The 21908-nt window shown below is 49.9% G+C and overlaps 1 protein-coding gene across 3 annotated transcripts in view; it reads right to left on the reverse strand.

Moving 5' to 3' along the window:
* Positions 1-21908, reverse strand: part of CAMK1D (calcium/calmodulin dependent protein kinase ID) — a 475430-nt gene that overhangs the window by 289683 nt on the left and 163839 nt on the right. For all 3 annotated transcript variants that reach the window (XM_075552372.1, XM_075552371.1, XM_075552373.1), the window contains exon 2: positions 3618-3749. In XM_075552372.1, coding sequence (XP_075408487.1) covers positions 3618-3749 — 132 coding nt within the window. The remainder of the gene's footprint in view (positions 1-3617; positions 3750-21908) is intronic.

Consider the following 21908-nt stretch of genomic DNA (forward strand, 5'->3'; position numbering starts at 1 on the left):
CAGCCGGGCTGAATCCTGAGCGCTTGCCTCCTGAGTCTGCCCAGCAGCTCGCCCGCCACACAGCAACCACGTACTACGAGCCGGATCACTGGTCTTCCCTCTGAGCACCGCTTACTAGCTCCTGATCAAGTAGGAAATTCATTTTGGAACTCTTTTCAGAGCACGCACCGGCACATCCTTAAGGATATATTAGCTGTATTACTTCTACCCGGTCAAATAAATCAGTCTCTCACCCTGCAATAACCCCGCACGTAGGTGCGAGAACAGCCCTCTCTGGCGGGCCTCCCTGGGTGGAAATGCTCTGTGGAAATGGACAAACCACCCAGGAAGAGGAGGCAGAATGAACGCAAAGCAGGCCCACCCGGGATGCCCATCCACAATGATTCCATTATGCAAAGAGCCACAAGATCCTTTCTGCTTTCTGTTCTCTCGGAAAACCGTCTCACCAGCACATCCCGAGTGCAGGCGGCCTAGACAGTCCTGCTGCCCACTGCTGCCCTCACACTGGGGCTCTCAAACTCAGCCTGCCCCAGGCAGCTCATCCCGTCCGTCGTTCCTGCTCTTCAATTCTGATCTCAGTCAATGACGTCATCCGAGTCGGAACCTGGAAGTGACTCTAGAATCCCATCTCTTCCTCAATCCTCTCCCTTCCCGCTCCCACCAAATCCCCAAATCCTAGAGCTGCCCCCAGAACATTTCTGTCCACCTTCCCATCAGTGGTTCTCAACCTGGGTCTCTAATCCACTACCTAGAACAGTGGTTCTCAACCTGTGGTCGCCTGATTCATAACAGTAGCAAAATGACAGTGATGAAGTAGCAACGAAAATCATTTTATGGTTGGGGGTTCACCACCACATGAGGACCTTTACTAAAGGGACACGGCATCAGGAAGGTTGAGAACCGCTGATCTAGGGCAGGGGTGTCAAACTGGTGGCCTGCAGGCTGTGTGCAACCCCTGGGGTAATTTTCTGTGGCCCATGATGCCCTGAAATAAGATGTAACCAGGGAATTGTGTGTATGGTATTACCTCGATCTCCCCTGAGTGGTGTTTTCTTCCATTTTCATTTTATTTCAGAGCATGATAGACCACAAAAAATTACCCCGGAGGCTGCATGAGGCGCGCAGGCTGCCAGTTTGACACCCCTGGTCTAGAGGCTCCAGGAACCAGCCAAACAGCCAAGCAAATGTGCAAAAACCCTTGCGCTAAACCACATGTCTGTGCATTGCTGGATGGAAACTCAACCTGCTCTGTAAATGTTCACCCAAACGCCAATTAAAAATAATAATAATAAATTTTTCCAAACAATAGCTTAGCTTAACTAGTAAAGGAAGCCTGCCTTGAGCAATGGGCTCTTCTTTTAAGAGTGGTCTGCATAAGGTCAAAGATGAGCTAGGAGCCTTAGAGGACGGTGTGTCCAGGTGAATGGCAGAAGAGGGACTTGAACCAGGAGAGCAGGCCCAGTTAGACTATCTGAGGATGGAATCAAGGTCATGGAATTGTCCACGTGGGCGCTGTTGGCCTGATGGGCAGTCTCAACAAGAGCAGCGAGAATGAAATAGAAATGTAAAAATAAACAGAGGAAGCCAACATGATAGTCATGTAATCTATCTTGGGAAAAAGAAAGCCCCGGCCGGGAAAGCTGTGGAGACACATTGGTTGCGGAACAGCATCGCAGTGCTGCAGGGTCTCCCTCTGCGTCCCACAGAGGTCAGCTCAGCACATTGGCCGGCTTTCTTGGGGCTGCTGCTGGCTTGTCCTTAGGGCAGCAAAGTGCCCTTCAGTGCGCACCGGCTCTCCTCCTCTGAGACAAGGGAGGGGGAGAGACCAGGGCCCCAGGAAGCATGTGAGGAGAACCACATTGTGTTGTGAGGCCCACTCTGCCTTGCCCACCATTACAGAGAGCCTTGCTGTGTGCTGATTTTAGACGCCCCATCACCCCCTACAATTGGCCAGGATATTTCTAACAGCTTTAACTAAGAGCAACTCTTCAAAACTCCCCAGAGCACACGCCAACCTGGGAGATCAGGTACTATATAAGGGTATGCTTCCTTGTGCGATGTGGCGCACAGGCGTAAGTGATGATGGGGAGACCAGCCAGGCATTGTGCTAAGGCCAGGCCATCTTTTGGTGACTCGGCCACAGGAAATAGCTCTGTGAGAACCCGGTACAGGAGGGAAGAAGGTTCTGACATTGCTATTCCACATGGGGAGCAAAGAGAATCCACGTAGCAACAGGTAGCTGGGCAAATAGACTGTGGTGCGTCCACACAGTGAGACACTAATCGGCTATGGTACGTCCACGCAATGAGACACTAATCGACTGTGGTGTGTCCACACAGTGAGACACTAATCGGCTGTGGTACATCCACGCAATGAGACACTAATCGACTGTGGTATGTCCACGAGGTGAGACGCTAATCGACTGTGTGATATGTCCACACAGTGAGACACTAGTCGACTGTGTGGTGCGTCCACGCAATGAGACACTAGTTGACTGTGGTGCATCCACACAGTGAGACACTAGTCAACCGTGGTACGTCCACACAGTGAGACACTAGTCAACTGTGGTGCGCCCACGCAGTGAGACACTAGTCAACCGTGGTGCATCCACGCAGTGAGACACTAGTCGACTGTGTGGTGCGTCCACGCAATGAGACACTAGTTGACTATGGTGCATCCACACAGTGAGACACTAGTCAACCGTGGTACGTCCACACAGTGAGACACTAGTCAACTGGTGCATCCACGCAGCGAGACACTAGTCAACCGTGGTGCATCCACGCAGTGAGACACTAGTCGACTGTGGTGCGTCCACGCAGTGAGACACTAGTGGTCCCCAGAAAACGAGAAAAAGCTGGGCAGAGATGAACTCAGAGAGCATGATCCATGAAAGAAGCCAGTCCCCCAAGGGGAGTCTTTTTATATAGGACACAGAGAAGAGGCAAATTCCTAGAGCCAGAAATGACACTGGGGTTCCCGAGGGCTGCGGGGAGGGGGCGGGGATGGTGTGGGGTTCTTACTGTTTGATCAACACAGATGCCATGAGTTTCTGTGTGGGGCGAAGTCAACGTTTTGGGCAGAGGTGGTGGTGAGGGTGGTGCCACATTGTAAACGTAAGTCACGCACTGAAGTCTGGTCAGACAGGTTACGTTCTACATCACACACTCACTACTATCGAGTCCATGCCAATGCACAGTGACCCCACAGGACAGGGGAGAACTGCCCCCCCGGGTGTCTTTATGGGGTAGAAGGCCCTGTCTTTCTTCCTGCGGAGCAGCTGGTGGTTTCCAATCGCCGACCTTGAGGGTGGCAGTCTACCTGGTCACCACTCGGTCCCCAGGGCTCCTAGATTGTACAGACGTTACCACGACCCCTTGTTGGACAGTCGGCCTGAATGGTGTGCTCTCTGAAGTACCAAGGAACTCAAACAGCAGCCACCGTGTTACGTGCGCAAAGACACATGCCGTTACAGGACCGCGTAGATGCGAGCCAGCACTGTGTCCACCCCAGGCTCCAGGCCAGCGCCCGGTCCCCTCGGGGACCTGGGGCAGACCCCGGGCTCGCGTGGACAGGGCCCAGGCCTCCCTCCACAGACGGGCCAAGCGGGTGGCACTTACTTCCTCAGGACGGCGATTTCGTTCTCGATGCTGCTCTCCTTGCCCTTCAGCGCCTTCTTGGGGATGCACTTCACGGCAAAGAGTTTCCCGGTGGTCTTCTCTTCGGCTAACACCACCTCGGAAAATGCCCCGCTGGGAACAGAGAGGGAACAGAAGCGGCAGCTGAGCATCAGGAGGGTTGGCTGTGACCCTCGCCCCCCGAATCCTACTGCCTACCCAACCCCACTGCTGTGCAGTCACCCCGACTCCCTCCCGACAGTCAACCGCAGAGTGGAACCCCTTCCTGCACACGGTTCCCAAAGCTAAGTCCTTACAGGAGCAGACAGACGGTTCTTCCATACTCTGAGCTGCTGAGGGGTTAGTAAGGAGCCCACCACGTAGCCCCTCCCTACTGTGTGCCACCAAGAGCCTTTGTGACCCCACTGCCAAAGTCCGCCTTCTAAGCATGCGCAGCCGAACAGCAGGCACGCTGTGACTTTTCACCCAACTGGCTGCTTTAGGCACAGCCACCACACACGTGCAAGGGCACCTTCCTGCAAAGGGACCCCTGGGGGTTTACTAGGGTTAGACTGCCTCCCTGGCCACACACCACCCCTGCTGCACAGCGTGGGACCTGCCCTGTGGAGCAAGCAGGGACACCCCGAGAAACCCGGGGTCCCTGCCTCCACAGGATCTTGTTAGCACCCCCGCTGGCCCTCAAGGAGACTAGAAAGCAAAACTGGGCTGCCAGGCCCTTTCATCCGCTTCCAAACTGCTCACACACAGCTAGGAATGCGATTAGTCTGTGTAAACCCACCAAACACCACACAGCATGGATGCCTGACTGAGGAGAATACTGGTTGAACTCAGTCAGGAGAGAGCAGCAAACTCGGCATGGAGCCCAGGCACCAGGGGCCAAGAAGCCATTTCCGGAGGCTGGAGAGGTCCCCAGTGGTCATGGAGCTCAGAGCAACCCCTCAGTGGCAGCCTCCCCCCTGCACCTTCTCACCTCCCGCTTGCCAGCAGGTGCCCTAGTGCTGTGCTGTGGCTGGGAACCAAGCACCCCTGTGGCTAGCAGCCACTCCAACCCATAGCCACTCCATGTGGCCTGATCAGAGCTCCGGGTTTTCCAGATAGCAATCCTTCTAGGATCCCATCCCTAGTCTTTTGCCCTGGGAGCCACTGGGAGGGTTGGGATCACTGGGTGGGTTTAAAGGAGCCATCATTCCTTTAGAAGCCAAGCACCTGACCATTGTGTACCAGGGCTACCCAGAATGCCCCTGAGGGCTCAGGAACCAGCATCCCCAACAGAACCTCAGCAACTTGGGTTTGGAGCACCCTGACCCACTAGCCCTAGATTTAGGGAGCCCCTCTTATTTCCTTGAAGAGATGGAGAACACAAAGGAACTCCATGTGCAGTGATGCCAAACCACCTGTGTGTGAGACAGGTAACAGGTGAGTTGAGTTATGAACAACTTAAGGGGAAAAAAAAATAGGACCTGATGCCTGGGGCTTAAGTGGAGAGCAAATGATTTGAAAATGATGAGGGCAAAGAACGTACAGATGTGCTTTACACAAGTGATGTATGTATGGATTGTGATAAGAGTTGTGTGAGTCCCTAATAAAATGTTAAAAAAACAAATAATCTTTATAATAAAAATAAACGACCTAAGATTGAAAGACAACTGATGCGTCATAGAAAATGTCTAATGTTCTTACCAGCTGCCTTACTGTAGAGAGCTACTTAAGTAGGATAGGTGTGGCATAAGCCAACCCATTGTCAATGAGGCCATCCCAACTCGTAGGGACCCTTAAAGGGTCTCTGGAGCTGTATATCTTTACCGAAACAAACAGCCTCAATTTGCATCACCGTCCTTTTGCAGTTAGCAGTTCAATCAACAGGGCCACCAGGCCTCCCTGGGATGGGTCACCGCCCTCCATGAGCACACTCACTGCCAGAAAGTGGGTTCCGATTCATAGTGACCCTGTGGGGCCAAGAGGAACTGCCTCCGGGTTTGTTTGTTTTTTGAGGTAGTCACTCTTACAGGAGTAAAAGCCTCACCTTCCTCTCATGGAGACTGCTGGTTTCAAACTGCTGACCTTGTGGTGAGCAGCCCAGCATCACCAGGGCTCCTTCTACACGGCATAGCCCTTACTAATCTACAGTAAGACACCGTCCCCCCCCCCCAGCTGCACCCATGATCTTGAGCCTATGAGCAGGTTACCCTGATACAATGTAAACTATACACCCCCACCCCCAGCAAACAGCCCCTGACCACACAAGACCGGAGGGACTAAACCCCACAAGGCACAACCACACTATGGGACAAGGCTCCGTCTGTCCACAGGCTTCTCCAGTCCTGACTCCAGCTGCAAGGTGAAAGGCACGGGCAATCCTCTCCCCCAAGGCCATCCGTGAAAGGCTCGGAATGATGTGACTGAGCTTACATTGCCCTGCCTTCATTCTCTGCACCCAAATGACTGTCTTAGAGGCATCCCTGCATGCTCTGCGTGACCACCCAGCCACACACTGACTGAGTTTGTATCTGGTGAATCCGAACACCCACACAGGGTGGGTGGCCCACTGAACAGGGCTTCTCGAAGGAGAAACGAAGTCCTGATACTCGGGACAACCTGACGGAACCTTGAAGACATAACAAGGAACAAGCTAGCTCAGTCACTGCAGACAAGCAAAGATGATCTCACTCATATAAAGCCAGCGTCTACATATGATCCAGAGCCAACGGGTTCATAGCAGGGAGCGGGGAGGTGAGGGGACTCGTGGTGCCGGCGGGTAGTAGATACCTGAAACCCACTGGGAAAGGAGCAGAACGTGAAGACTGTCGTCAATGCCACTGCGACGTGTAGCACGTGTTGGGCTGGCAAACGCTTCGATATGTATCATTTTACCACAATTAAAAAAAATAACACTCTCACACAATTCCAGATTAGAGATGAACTCTCCCTGATCAAAAGCAAAGCACCGTTGTCTTCTCAACACCAGAGTCGGAGGCCTGTGCTCCTCGGGCAGTATCAAAGAGGTGCCTCCCCAAGAAAGGGTCACTTTCCCTCCTTCCTCTTCCCCATGGGACACGACTCCCCATCGACCACATATCAGAGGAAAACTGTATTAGACACACACACACTCCAGTAAGGGGAGTCCATTTCTCAGGAAGGGCAATTAGCTGTGAGTCTTTGGGAGAATGTTCCTGCTGGACTATTAACTCTCGGGAGAAAAGCACATCTCTCTTCAAGGTCTGTATCTGATTAAGATGAAATCAACCTGGGGGCCAGAAGCGAGCAATTCCACAAACTAACCGAATGTTAGACCCAGGATCGTCTCCACAAATCCATCAGTTAGTGGCAAAGGAGGCCTCCCCGCACCCCGAATACCACATACCCCCATAGAGAGTTCTTACCCTTCTAGAACTAGTGTTTCAGAAGGGCGATTGTGTAATACAAGTAAATACCATCAAGTTCACAACAGAGTTATCACAGCTATTCCCAATGACACACAGCATTATGGATTGAATTGGGCCCCCAGATGAGGTGACTGTCTAATGGAGACTGGCAGCACCCTTGAGCCTGGCCTTAGACATCCTTCAAACCTAGAACTGACCTCTAGCCAGGAAGTAAGTGGCCAATGACGTGAACAGTACCACCAGAGAAAAATGTCCTCTTCAGCAGTCACCCATCCAAGATCAAAGGGCAGCATTTATCCAAAAACAAGGTTCAAAAGGCGGGACAGAAGGACGTGCGGACACTGGAAGCCCAAGCAAAGAGTTGTCAAGGAGACAGCAACCGGCATCAAGCACCAAGATGCCCACAAATTGACTAGGAAACACATTTCACCCAAACTATCTTCAAACGTTTAAAAGATGAACCGTGACCCTGTGATAGGTTTGATGTCGACTTGGGTGGGCTAGGATTTTCCCAAGATCAGATTTAACATACAGGGTCCAACTAGGATCTAACAGAGTGTTGAACTCCATGATGGGATCTTTTGTGAAGCAGCCAAGCAGTTGTGGAGAAAACAGACCTCCTTAATCCGATCACAGCCTTGACAGAGGGAGGTTTCAATCAGGGTGAGACTTACTCTTAGTATAAATTGACAAGCGGGTGGAAGCTAGCTGACTTCTACTGGATTTGGATCCTGTGTCTGGTTCACTGACCATCTGTTTTCTCACCTGCTGATCCATCAGTAGCATGCCAACCTTGGATCCATTCAGCGGATCTCGGATTCATTCAGCTCAGCACCCACCAGCCTGTGGTCTTCCTGCTTCATTGTCCTGCTCCCAGTTCATCAGGCCCTGTAGCTACAGGAGTCGGGAGAAGCCTTCCACTGACATCTGGCTCATGGACTTGAACCAGACTGGTCTGCCCCACTTCTACGACTGTGCGAGCCGTTTCTTGACATACATCTCTTTCTATACACATACATGTACACTGCTTTTGCTTCTCTGGAGAACCCAGCCTAACACAATTCCCTAAAAATATGTGTTGAAATCCTATAAGAAAAACAGCTCCTTGCTCCATGGATCATTCCCTCTCTGAAAAACAAGGTGTTTTCTTCATGAAACAAACCCTTGCCTGATGAGAGAGCAGCAAGGAGAAAGAGAGGTCAAAGCCACAGCCACTGCTCTGCTGGATGTGACAGAGGGTTTCTCCGCCTTTGACCCTGACTGAGGGAGAGATGAAGGAACCCTGGTAGTCTGTGGGACACCTGTTGGCAGTTCGAACCCACCAGCCGCTCCATGGGGGAAAATGAAGCTATGCATTTCAATACAGTCTGGAAAACCCTATCCAGGTAGCTATGAGTCATAATTGAGTGGATGGCAATGGGTTTGGGTTTTGGGTTTGGGGAGTTGGTGCAGAGAGGGCTGTGTGTGACCCTCGGTGAGGACAAGACCGTGGAGCCCAGGTGTGGACCAAGCTTCCAGAGGGAAACAACCGAAGCTTGGAGAAAACAAGCCAATTCCACAATGCACCTGTGAAAGGGTCCAGGTGGCCCATGACTCTTGAGGTCTCTATCATCAAGTCCCTGAATAAGGCCATACAGCTATGGAAAAAACTCAGAAATCTTTCTACTCGTGATCTCCCTGAAGGAGAGGAACATCACCTGGCGACTGTTGGATGCTAATCCCTGTGGGCCACGTGAGAATCAAAAAGTAATCTGGCCTAAATTGGAGTCTCCAGGTTGAGCAAATGGTTAATGAGCATGACGGCCAACCAGTGAGCTGGAGGTCTGGGTCTGCCCACCGATGGCTGGCAATCCACTTTGAAAGAGCCAGCCGCTGAAATCCCTGGGGAGTGGAGCTCGACTGACACACCGGGGCTGGCCAGGAGGCAGAGTCAGCTCAACAGCCACCGGGTTGGCCGCTGTCGACAATTCCTTACAGCAGTGCCACGAGGTTGCCATTATACAGCACAACGGAGGTGACATCCCCTCTCTGCAACCTCGTGGTTGTTTCATTGCTGGAATCTTTCCATGTGTCACTTGGATTGTGTCTCCCAGAAAGATCATGCGGACGTCCTGTTCAGTGCACATGGCCTTATTTGGAGAAAGGGTCTTTGAATATGTCGTCAGTTACATGAACAGAGATTTGACCACAACAGGGTGGGCCCTACAGGAGCCCTGGTGGCATCGTGATTACCAGCTGGGCTTCTAACTGCAACATCAGCAGTTCAAAACCACCCGCCGCTCTGTGAGAGAGAGAGAAGGCATGTTTACTCCTGTAAAGAGTTCTGGTCTTGGAAACGCATCAGGGCAATTCTACCCAGAGAGTCGCTATGAGTCGGCATCAACTTGATGGTGGATTTTTTTAAATTTTTGAGTTTAGGGTGGCGCCTGATCTAATCTGGGTACTGTCCTCATAAAAGAGATGACAATACAGAGGGGGACAGAGGAAGGGTGGAGGTGCATATAGAAGCCAAGGAAGGCTGAAACTACCAAGAAGAGAGGGAAACAAGCTAGTGGCCCCCCCTTGGAGCAGTCAGACGGAGTATGGCTCTCCCTGCCTGCAGGTCAATCAGGAACCTTTGCCTCCAGAGTGTGTGACAATGATTTCTATTCTTCTAAGACACCCCCAAAATCATCCATTGAAAACCCTCTGGAGTACATGCACTTCTGCTCTGACACCTCAATAGTCACCACTTTGGTTCGCTTGGTAGCCCCCCCCCAAAAAAAAATAACATACTCTAATAATAACCTTCCACTCCATGTTGAGAAAAACAGTCTTGCCCCTTTCCATCTTCAAAACATAGTGCTCTGAATTTCTATGCAAACCATGAAGGAAGAATCTCAAAGGTTTCCCTTGAAGCCTAACAATGCTTGGAGTCTTTCCCGGTATGTTTTAAACCATGAACTTGGGTGAGCGGCTGCCTCCTGAGACCACTGTCTGTCTTAACTGGTAAGAAGGCGAAGTTTATTAAGTTACAATCTATTTCTTCCCATATGCCTTCACACAGGTTCAATAAGTAAAATTTGGTGGGGATGAGAAGCAGGCAGGCATTCAGAGCGATGAAGGAACATGAGAAAGTGCATAACCGTGGGAGAAAGAATTCCAGTGTTTTGAAAATCGCCTTTCTTCCGGTTGTGACAAGGTGTTTATTTGAATTTTAAAGAAAACAATTATTCTATTAAAAGAACATACTGCGTCTCCATCTAAATTAAAATCTCGCTGACAAATTACAGGAAAGGTCAAACAATAGTTATTCTTGAAACACTAAATTTTTTCTGTACCTGAAGATAAGTTGTGAGAATTACACAAGTCGCCCCCTTTCCCTTTCTCTTCCACATTTCAAAGAGAATCAAGCCATCTCCTGGTAGCAGCTATCTCCAAGTCAGGCACCCTGCTGGGCAACATCCTGTGAGTGCTGAGTTTCCGAAACTGAAGCAAGATGTCACAGCTCCAAGTGCCCTTGACTTCATGGCAATAACCCTAAAGGTAGGGTGCTGTGTCCTGCTGTGTCTAGTCAGTGTTCCAAACCAGTTTCTGGAGTTATGGTGAGAGACTAACCTGTATATTCTGACTCCACGCACCCCGTGTGTACTAGAGACGAATACTCCAGAGCGCTTTCAACGGATGGTCTTTCCAAATTACAGCACCAGGCCTTTCTTCTGAGGTGCTTCTGGCTGGCCTTGAAATGCCGACCTTCTGTTAGCACCAAGGCCGCCAGCCACTGCATCTCCCAGGTCTGGCAGAAGAGACATGTCATGAGTCCCACCCCCAACAAAGCATGCACTCAGTCCTCCCTGAAGGAAATGATCAGAAGCCACCTGCCAGGAGGGCAAAGAAAAGAAAGGGGACTGGGTTCGAAGAAGTGCTTTTTGCCCGGAGTTGCTTGGGCCCTGTGGACATGCTGGTGGAAGACAGGTGTTGCGGGGCTTTGTGAGCTTCAGGTAGACACTCACCTTTCATTGAGCCATCCAGGACGTGGATAGCTGCAGACCTGCATTTCTATACTGGGACCAGGCCCCAGGCAGGCACTGGCTAAGCAACCCACCCACTACTGGTTATTGCAGTAAAAAGCAAAGCCGAGAACCCACGAGTCCTGTTTTCCCAGTTCCTAAGAACAACCATGCTAAAGTGTTGAAGAACAAATTCCAGAGAAGCCAGTGTGTCTGACAAGTCCATTCTGACTCAAGGCAGCTGCAGGTGTCAGAATAGAGTGGTGATTCAGGGCCAAAGACTCTCCCCCCTCCCGTCCCCCCGGCCCCAGGAGTCTGTAGGCGGACTTGCAGCTCCAGCCTCTCAGTTAGCCGCTTACTCCTTCTGTGGGCTGAGAAGCAAACCAGAGCCGCCGCCACTACCATACCACCACCTTCCCCCAATGGAAGGCAGGGATTCTATTGCCTTCCCATGGGCCCCACTGAAGACCAGACCATCGAAGACAGGCAGAGCACACACTGGCTGTTCAAAGAGCCTGTAATTTTTTAATAAATTCTTTTCACCTACAAGAGCAACTTCGTCACAGAGAGGACAAAAGTGTAACCCCATACAACATATTGTGATGTGCACATTGTAGGTGCTTCATAAATGTAAGTCAACCCAAACCTTAACAAGACTCCTGTGATCTTCAATAAGAATCAGGAATGCGAGAGCTGTCCTTTTGATTCATGACTAAACCAACCACTCGGTAAAATCATACCCATCCCAAATTAGACCAAGAAATAATCAGATGGTGCGGGAATGCTCTGCCTATTAGCTGAGTCAGCTATTATTGGATCAATGCCTTTTCTTGCTTTTTGGTCATTTCACATGCAAATCAGATTGACTGTGTTGTTAATTTTATTAACAGCATAACCTCTGGCCTCGGGCCACTATTGCATTAGCAGACCTGGGATGACAGGCATTACTGCCAGGCTTCAAATGAACTCTCGTGACCCATGGACATATGTACATATGTCCACCCACACTTTCAGTCTCTCAGGTTTCTTCGGGAGCCGCTCTCCCAGTTGTAACTCATGCTACAGCCTGGCGGGGGCCTGTCTAACTATTTGAAACTGCAAAAGAATGGGCCGCACCCATCTTAACACCAAAGTCCGCTTGGGTCAGATGTGTCCCACATAATTGTATCACAATCCATATCACCTCCCTGCCCAAAATCTTCCCCCTTGATTTCAGCATGCCTTCTATCACCAAAAGTACATGACATCAATGAGAAAGGCAAAAATAATTAGGCAGTGAAAGTGTTAAATTTTTCTTTCTTTTTTTTTTTTTCCTTTAAACTATGCTTACTCTCTTCACCAGTGTCGGCCCAGGACTGGGTGCTCTGTCGGCAGTTCAAATCTACCAGTGGCTCTTTGGGAGAAAGACGAGGCTTTCTGCTCCTGTTAAGATGCACAGCCTTGTGATCCTGTAAAGAGTGAAGGCTTCAGAAACTGGCTATGAGTCAGAGCCCACGCTGCGTTGGTTCTGTTTCATTTAATGAGTGTAGAAAATGGAAGGGGGTGGGGCAGACAGCAAAAAAGAAGACGAAAGGAAAGGAGGAGGAGACTGGTGACATTTGGCTTTAGAAAATCCACGACAAAGGTGTCTTTTAGATCTTAGGTTCTAGACCAAAATCAATTGCTAACATGGGGTTTGGGGGATGGGACCCCTGCCTGGAGACACTAACAGGAGTCACACTGACCCAGAGAATCCAACTGGATAAGCACAGCAGTGGACCACCCCCTCAGCTGGCTAAGGGACAATCCAGGGACAAGGAAGGCACCCTTAAAGGGGACTTTAATACTTTCTGGTAGGGTTGTCACTCATTCACAGGGCAGTTCTTGGGTGGCCCAAACAGCCAAGTGCTCGACTACGAAGTGAGAAGTTGGCGGTTCTAACTCACCCAGCAGCAGCTTGAAAGAAAGGCTCAGTGCCCCATTCAAAGGTCACGGCTGCAGCAAAGCCGGAGGCACCCAGTCCCGCACCGCACTGCACGCCTGGGATGGCTGTGAGTTGGAACCGACGCGGTCAATTCACACAGCACTAATGACTGTTTTGTCATGAGGAAAACCAGGCCCAATCTCACATATGAAAGTCCTGCCAAGCCTGCACAGCGAGAAGAGAAGGCTTGATTTCACACACTTCTAGAGTAAACATGTATGCGCGGTTTCCAAGAGCATCCAATTTAGATACAAATTCTATTCATTAAATGATGTCTTCAAAAAACCCCGTACTTCACAATTAACAGGCAAGCCAGATGTTAGCTTGTGTTACTGCTTGAGCTGAAAGTATTAAAATTCCATTTCTTAAAACAAATCAGGTATCGTTCAAGCTCCTATTAATTTAGACCAGTGCCTCGCCAACCCATTTAAACGAGAGGCCTATCAGAGACTTGTTCAAACTGACTGTTCTGTTTCACTGGGAACTTTCAGTCTTCCTTTTTCAACTGCTACATTCCACAATGACAGGCCACTTTCCATAATAACGTCAAGCACCGTGTCGAAACGCTCTTAAATATTCATACAACTAGCCTTATTTGGGGCCAGATCAATTCCCATTCTGAGTGCATCCAACCGTCTGAAACCACGGAAGCAGGTTTGGATTATGACAACGTCCGTCGCAAGGGAAGGTATCAAAATACTGGCACAGTCACCGCCTGTGACATCTTTGGTTCCTTGCGTTTTTCTGAGTGGCTCTAAATCCTTACTGTTAATAGCTTCGCTGATCCAAATGCAGGGGACAAATAGGTTCCAAGTGAATGCATGCTGCCAGACTCTAAAGGCAAAGCGTCATTTAATAGTTCCCCTTCGTCCCCTGCACTTCCCTGACAGCTGCCCACAGTTTCTATCTGCTCTGCCCAAGTTACTTGCTACAGGTTGAAAGCAGTGAGTTAGTGATTTTTTTTTCCCTAGCACATCAACAGAATGACTGCAAGCCTGTGTCTTTGGGGCCTTTGTTGCTGTTGTTGTTGTGTAGGTTGTGTCAGAATAGAAGAGTCGGTTCTTTGGGGATTACAAAGCCATTGTTTGGAAGGCTGGTCTTGGAGATGGTTAGAGAGACTAACTTTTCACCCATTTCACCACGGACATCGATCCTGTAATCTCGAGTAATTGAGAGGGGAATGAAAATTGCCCTGTTATGCAGCACTTAAGGCCTTGTACAATACAGTTTCTATTACTCACCGACAAGTTTATCAGACTGTGGTGACTTACATGTTGCTCTCATGCTGGAAGACACACAGGTGGTATTCCAAATCCCACCCAGGTCACCCAAGGGTTCTCAGCAGTTATCAACCTGTGGGTTGCAACCCCTTCAGGGGTCAAACAACCCTTTCACAGGGGTCACCCAATTCATCACAGTAGCAAAATGACAGCTATGAAGTAGCAACGAAAATTACTTTATGGTTGGGGGGCCACCACCACATGAGGAACTGTATGAAAGGGTCGCAGCATTAGGAAGGTCGAGAACCATTGCCTTAGAGCTTCCAGACTAAAACAGATGAGGAAGAGAAGCCTGTCATCTACTCTGGAAAGTTAGCCAACAAGCCCTTTAGAAATCACAAGAGAACATTGCCCGATATCGGGCTGGAGGATGAGACCTCGAGGTTGGAAGACCCAATGGACTGGAGCAGCCAGTGATCACGAAGATGGCACAGGACGGGGCAAAGCCTCCTCTCTTGTGAGTGGCATTGAGGTCATCATGAGCTGGGTCAACTCAATGGCCACTAACACCACCACTAGACATTTTAGTTGGATTAACTCACTACCTACACTCCACTGATGACCCTTCCATAACAGTCCTATGGTGTCACTCAGTGCGCCCTAGAAGAAGTACTAGGGGGTGACTTGTTGAGCGGTTAACTGCAAGGTCAGTGGTTTAAACCCACCAACCACTCTGATGGAGAACGATGAGGCTGTCTGCCCCCATAGAGGTTTATGGCTTCAGAAATCCAAAGGGGCAATTCTACTTTTTCCGGTAGGGTCGCTGTGCGTCAGAATTGACTCAGTGGCAGTGACTGAGTTCACCCTTTGTGTTGTATGGATAGCGTCAGTACAAACTGCTTGTTCAGGCCTCTAATCTTGGCGCAGGCATCTTCACAGATGAAGAAATTCAAGAGCTTTTGACTAAAATAATGGTCCTTCATAGAGACCATTCACAAACAGCACTAGAGAAGATCAAGGGACTCATTCATGGAGAAGGGCAATTTTTCAATGGCCCTTGAAGGATAAGGATGTTCCAACAGAGGGAAATGAAGGGGAAGATACAGGGAAGTTATGAAAGGCAAGGCAATAAAAGTAGAACATGGTCCCAGGCAGGGGCCCTGCCTACATCAGGCAGGTAGTACATGTGAGAAAGTATGAGAGAGATGAATCTCTCCCTGGGCATAGCACAAGGCCAAGAACGTCATTTATAATACCTCGTCCATGTTCACAGCACAGTAGACTTTTGCAGTGGATAAAAGTTGCTGTCACTCAGTGCCATTGAGTAGATGTCACTCCAAAGGGATGCCATACAACACAGTAGAGATGACCCAGGGGCTCCCTGGGCTGTCATTCTACAGGAGTGGATCACCGGGGCTTGGTACCGTGGAGCCCTTGGATGGGCATGACCAGCCAGCCTTCCAGTTAGCAGCTGCATACCTAACCATTGTACCATCAGGCACTCTAGGAGGAAGAATAATAGCCCCCAAACATGTCCATCCTGAAACCCCCAGAAGAACCCGAAAACACCTTACATGGTGAAGTGGATTTTGTAGCTGTGACCAGGTTGAGGGCTTTGAGGTGGGAGGCTGTCCTGGATAACCCGGGTGGGCCCATTGTCATCACAAGGGTCCTATAAGGGGAGGTAGGTGGGTGGGAGAAGGAGTCTGAGAAGGAGAGAGGATGACAGAAGCAGAGCCCATTGTGTTGCCATTGCTGGCAGGGGCCAGGAGTCAGGGGGTCCAGGCACCTCTCAAAGCTCACAAAGGCAGAGAATGGAGTCTCCCAAACACGGCCCTGCCAACACCTTTCTTTTAGGCCCAGGGGACCCAATTTGAGCATAAAGGTTTTAAGCCTCTATGTGTTTGTGGTGATTTGGTACAGTAACAATAGAAAACCCATGCAAAACTGTATTATTATTATTTATTCCTAACTGCTTCAGGGCTACCTTGGAGAAACTCCGGGGCCCGTCCCAGACAACCTCAGTAAAGCAAGTATCACATCAAGGTGAGTGACATGGAATGTTTCATTTCCCGCTGCCTGGGAGTTAAATTTACGCTCTACCATAGTCTGCTCAGCACCCAAACAGTATTACAGAAATGCTTGAACCCTGTGACAATTCCCAAAATGTGACACAAAGCACCCGATCGTAAATGCAATGGCGCCCATCGGCTTGTAAAGCAGAGGGCTGCCACACACCTTCCATTTGTTTTTGGAAACACACTCACTTGCTATCTGCAGAGCACAGTGATACACCATGCGCCTGTACTGCTCAAACTCCAAGACCCTCCCTGAGCCAAGCCGTTCCTCGGTGACAAAGAGGGATACCTTCACAGCAACCCACGGTGGCAGTCCGACCCTGTCCTATCATATAGGATCACTGTGAGTCGGAATTGACCCCACTGCAATGAGTTTGCTTTATTGGGTCAGAGCCTGGGAGCTGGAGATGTGAGGCGTCAGCCCCAGGCTTAACGGGTCGATGGAATACCTGAGGACCACCGTGGGCGTGCTGACCATCAGATCAGAGCATCCGCTGAGGTTCTGGGTTTCTCCCCGGGGAGCAGCTGGTGGGTTTGAACTGTGGACCTTTCGGTTCCCAGCGGAGTGATTCGCCACTGTGCCACTGGGGCGTCTAGCCCATCCACAGAGCCACTTCTTTGGGTTAGGGTACATGATCTGCGGACATCCACTCCACAACCAAAGGTATTTCCTGGGAGCCTGCCACCTGGTGCCATGAGCGCCCGCCCAGCAAGCAAGTCCTGAATGAAAGTGTAAACCAGCCATGGCTTAAAATTAGTCAGTGCTGGCCTTGTGAAGATTAACTGCACTGACAGATGACCCACACGGAGACCGAGACCAAGACAGAGCCGGGGGACAGCTGGGGCAGCTGGGCATCCCCAGAGGGTGTGCACGTCGCCTGGTTTCCAAGAAGAGGTGCTGAGGGCATGTGGTGATCCCCTCTGGTTCTGCTGGTGCCTTGGCGTACAGGTCATACAGCGTGAGATGCAGGGGACACACAGCCCAGCACGTGACACCGCACAAGCATGCTGGGCTCTCAGACACCCCAGGCCCGGCCCTCGGGGACCCATTTCCCCCAGCATTCTGTTAGTGGCCTGTCTTCACTAACCCAAGGAAATCTGAAAAAGACCTTCACCTTGACCAAGACAAAAGGGCAAAAAGCAGAACGTGCAGCGCTCTGCCCCGGGACCAGGCTCTGTACACATTCTTTCTCCCGCCTAGCACTCCTGACCGGAACAGCGTGTTGGCGCTGGTTTAGATTTTGCGTGCTATTTGGTATGATGTGGCAGGTTCGTTTTTGTATCTGGGAGTGCTCAGAAAGTTCCCCACATAAACGCCTGACTTCTTTGCTGTACGGCACCTAGGTTTATGGACGGCTTCATGGAAACACCTGCTTTCTCCAGGGAGGGAAACCTGGACGGAGGTCCCTGGAGCTCATGTGTCCGTGTGAAAAGAGACTGACAAGATGCATGTAAGCCAGGTGCTGGCCATAAATCAGAGTAAAAAAAAGTAGTATGCACACTTGTCCAAAAATTTAAATGTAGAATTCCCATCTGTCCTGGCAATTCCGCTGCTGGGTGACATAGGAAGATTGGAAGAGAGGAACACAAATGGACGCATGTACCCTGCAGTTTGCCCCAGTTTCATGCACCATCACGAGAGTGTGAGTACAGCCCAGGATGCCACCAAGCGCTAATGACAAGGTGATGCGTGCACGCAATGGATTGGCATGCAGTTAAAAACAGCAGAGCGTCCCAGCATCTTCCTAAGTTAAGGACACAAAAGGACACACATTATGACCCCACCTCAGTGAAATGTCTCAGATGGGCACATCCACAGAGGCAGGAAAGGGATCCAAACTTGCCAGGGCCTGGGGGCCGGCGGCGATGGGTGATAAGGAAAACGTTTGGGGACTAAATGGTGGTGCAGGTTACAGAACATGGATAATGGAACGAGTGCCACTGTGCAAAGTGGCCACGGTTCCAGCATGGACACCTGAGCATAATCTGGGTTTCACATTCGGGGCCATCGAGTCAGCTCTGCCCATCATGACCGGATGCTCAACAGGATGCAGCACCACTCCGCCCGCACCGTCCTCATCATTAAGTTGGACCCCACGACAGCAGCCATTGTGTCGATCCATCTCCCAGAGGGTCTTCCTCTTTTTAATTTAATTTTATTTTATTGGGGGCTCTTACCGCTCTTATCCCAATCCATCCATCCAGTGTGTCAAGCACATCTGTACATATGTTGCCATCACCTTTTCCAAAACATTTTCTTTCTACTTGAGCCCTTGGTATCAGCTCCTCATTTTTCCCCTCCATCCCCCATGAACCCATGATATTGTATAAATTAATCGCATGTACAGTCATACAGAAGGGACTGGAGAAGACCTCCTTGTTGAGAATTAGATGGAACAAGAGAGAGATCCACAAGCTTATGACAGAGAAGCCACAAGCTTATGACAGAGAAGTCTTCTGCTTACGACAGCAGAAGACCCCAAGGCTGGTACAGGCACCTCCATGCCGAAGGACAGTGGCGACCAAGCAGAGCGCAGGGCTGATCAGAGATGCCCCCGGCAGAGTTCCAGAGTTTGTGGGGGGGCCACAGCAGAGCCTGTCATTTTATTCTGAGAGAGACAGTTGTATCTCTACTACTAGGATGCCTTTTAAAAAAATTTCAGGTGTGAGCTCATTTTAAAATGCCCATAACATCAAGCCCTATGCTGGCTTCACAAGTGTCCTATTTCTAGCTAAATTAATCCATCATTCTTAGGCTCCCTAAAAAAAGTAGAATTGACACCGATTTAGTCACAGTTGCTCATTGACCTGCAAGCACATGGAGGTTAGGAAGCTCCTGGGTGTGTTCTGCTTTGTCTCTGTTCTGCAGCTTGCTAGACAGAGAGGATGCTCCACCTCCTCCTTCAGACAGCTTGAGAAAGCTGCTGCCTCCGGAGCCACTGGGCAGGACAGCTCCACCCTAAGCCCCAATGGCGATGCCAGGGCCCACACGCTGCTGCATCCCTGGCCGCCGAGGGAATAGAAATGTTCTCATGCCTCTAACCATTAATCTACCAGACACCTAGCAGATGGTCTGCACCTCCCGGGTCCCTTGCCCCTCCTCTCAACAAGTCATTTCATACACCAGCAGAAGATGAGTATGCATACATCTCCAACCTCCCAACCCTCCCCCGCCACACACGTATGTCATACGCCACTTACTTTTTCCCCCTTTGCTGAACACTTTCAAGTTTAGAAAAAGATGCATGCAAATAACTGGACACACACCTGGCTTTTCACCATGCATACAGATAGGCTTTGCCAGCAGCAGCAGCAGCACCAGCTCCCTCCCTAACCAGCAGGAACCAGCCTTGGGGAGGACTGGATTTCTGAGCGAAAACAAGCAGCTACCAGGTTCTAGCACCCTTCAGCTCCATCATCTTTCCTGAGTGTCAACATCAGAGGCCATCATAACCGCCTTCTCTCTTTGCTCTGTGTTTGTGTAAAGGACAGATGCCAACCAACATAAGCTAAACCAAGCAGGTCTACTCGCTCTCTCTCTCTCTCTAAGTCATCAGGCAGGGTGGTGCCGTGGGTTAGGAATCAGACTGCTAACTGCAAGGCAGGAGGTTCAAACCCCCTGGCTGCTCCCATGAAGCTAGACAGTCTCAGGGACTCTGTGTGTAGAGTCGGAATGGACTTGATGGCAGTGGGTTGGGTTTGGTCTGGGTCTCTCTCTCCAAGAGCCTCTCGTTTTTTAGCACAATAGACCAAAGGCTACATTTTTTCAAAGAAATGGATGAGAATGCATGCGCCCTGTCACTGTTCTTCAGATCCTGCACCCAAGCAAGTGATAGATGAGTTCTAATGCTTCCCCCCCCCCCCAAAAAAAAAAAAAACAACTCATTGCTACCAAGCCGATCCTGACTCCCGGTTATCCTCCAGGACAGGACGGACCTCGCTGCAAGAGTGCAAAGCCTCCTCTTTCTCCTGGGGAGTCCCTTGGTGGAGAGGAAGACCCCCACCCCTCCCTTCCATGGAGCTTCTAGGTGAACCTGAAACCCCACCTTCTGGCGAACAGCCAAGTGTGCCGACTGTTTGGGGAGCAGGGATTTAGACACACAGTATGCATGAATGCACACCAGCTTTAAAGGAAGAAATAGAACAGTTTAAGGGATGTGGAAATGTAGCTTTATCTGGATCCTTTTAAAAAGAAATGTAAAGCAAATATAGTAAAAGATGAGCATGCATGCAATCTCGGTGGAAAGTATATATTGATTTGTTCATTTGTTTCTTTTTGTAGTTTTTAGTGAATTTGAAATATCCCATGAGTTTCTTTTGCAATTAGCCAAAAGTACAGCAGGTCCTGTATATTCAGAAAACTGCAGGTGTCTAAATAAGGAAGGAGATCATAAGCCCAGTTTCCTTGGAGTGTTTCCTGTGGTTTTTGTTTTGTTTTGCTTTTAAAAACCATTTTATTGGGGGCTCTTACAACTTGTATAATATTCCGTACATCAATTTCATCCAGCACACTTGTAAGTATGTTGCCATCATCATTTCCAAAAAACATTTTCTTTCTTCTTCAGCCCTTGGTATAAGCTCCTCTTTTTCCCCTCCCCCCATCCACCCTCATGAATTCTTGATCAATTATATATTGTTATTATGATTTCATATCTTACTATGTACATTGTCTCCCTTCACCCACCTTTCTGGTATGCATCCCCTTGGGGCGGGGGGTTATATATCCAACCTTGTAATGGGTTTCCCGTTTCTCCCCCTTCCCCCTCCCCAGCCATCCCCTTCCTTCATGATATTACTACTCCCACTACTGTTCTGGGGCGTTCTCTGTTGCCGTGTGTCCCAGCATCGTAATGAGTAAGCCCCGCCTTCTCTCTCAGCTTCTTTTAGCTGGACACTGGCCTCACCAGTAAAATGAAATAGTCACAACAATATATGCACCTCCAGGGGCTTGGTAAGGGTTCGATAAAAGGGTAGATAGATGCAATCCTCAATCAATTATTGAGATAAGGCTCTAAATCAAAAACATTCTCAAAACAGGACAAGAAGACAGATGTTAAACCTTTTCCTGGCCCCAAAGAGAGCATCATCGGTCTGGAATGAGCATTTTGCAGGAGTCCCGGTGGTGGCATGGTCCAGAATTGGGCTGCTAACCTCAAGGTCAACAGGGAGCATGAGGAGGCTTTCTGCTCCTGGAAACAGTGACTGTGTCAGAAACCCAGAGAGCAGTTCTGCAATGCCTTGTAGTGTCACTGGGAACTTCAGTGAATTTGATGGGTTCTGGTTGTTGCTTGCTTGGGGTTTTGCCCCAAAGTGGGCAATACCGCCCGGTGGGGGCCAATAGGATGAGTGGGGGAGGTGGGGGGAAGGTCGCAGAGGCAACAGGATGTGCTATGCAGTCTGAAAGGTTTTAACTGCCAGGGGAGCAATGAGTAATTTTTTAAGGGGGGCCGTAAGCCAAGTAAGTTTGGGAATCTACGCTCTGGAGTAAACTGAGCCATGGTAAAGGAGAGGGCCTTGCTCAGCTTCACAGAAGTCACCGCGGCATTATCAGGACAGGAGGAAGAGGCCCAGTAGGCCTGAGGGTCCTGCCTATAAAGTGTGAACTTCAACTCTCCCACTTCTGAGCTCATTACTGTTTTA

The sequence above is a fragment of the Tenrec ecaudatus genome, chromosome 6 (genome assembly GCF_050624435.1).
Source record: "Tenrec ecaudatus isolate mTenEca1 chromosome 6, mTenEca1.hap1, whole genome shotgun sequence".
NCBI lineage: Eukaryota > Metazoa > Chordata > Mammalia > Afrosoricida > Tenrecidae > Tenrec > Tenrec ecaudatus.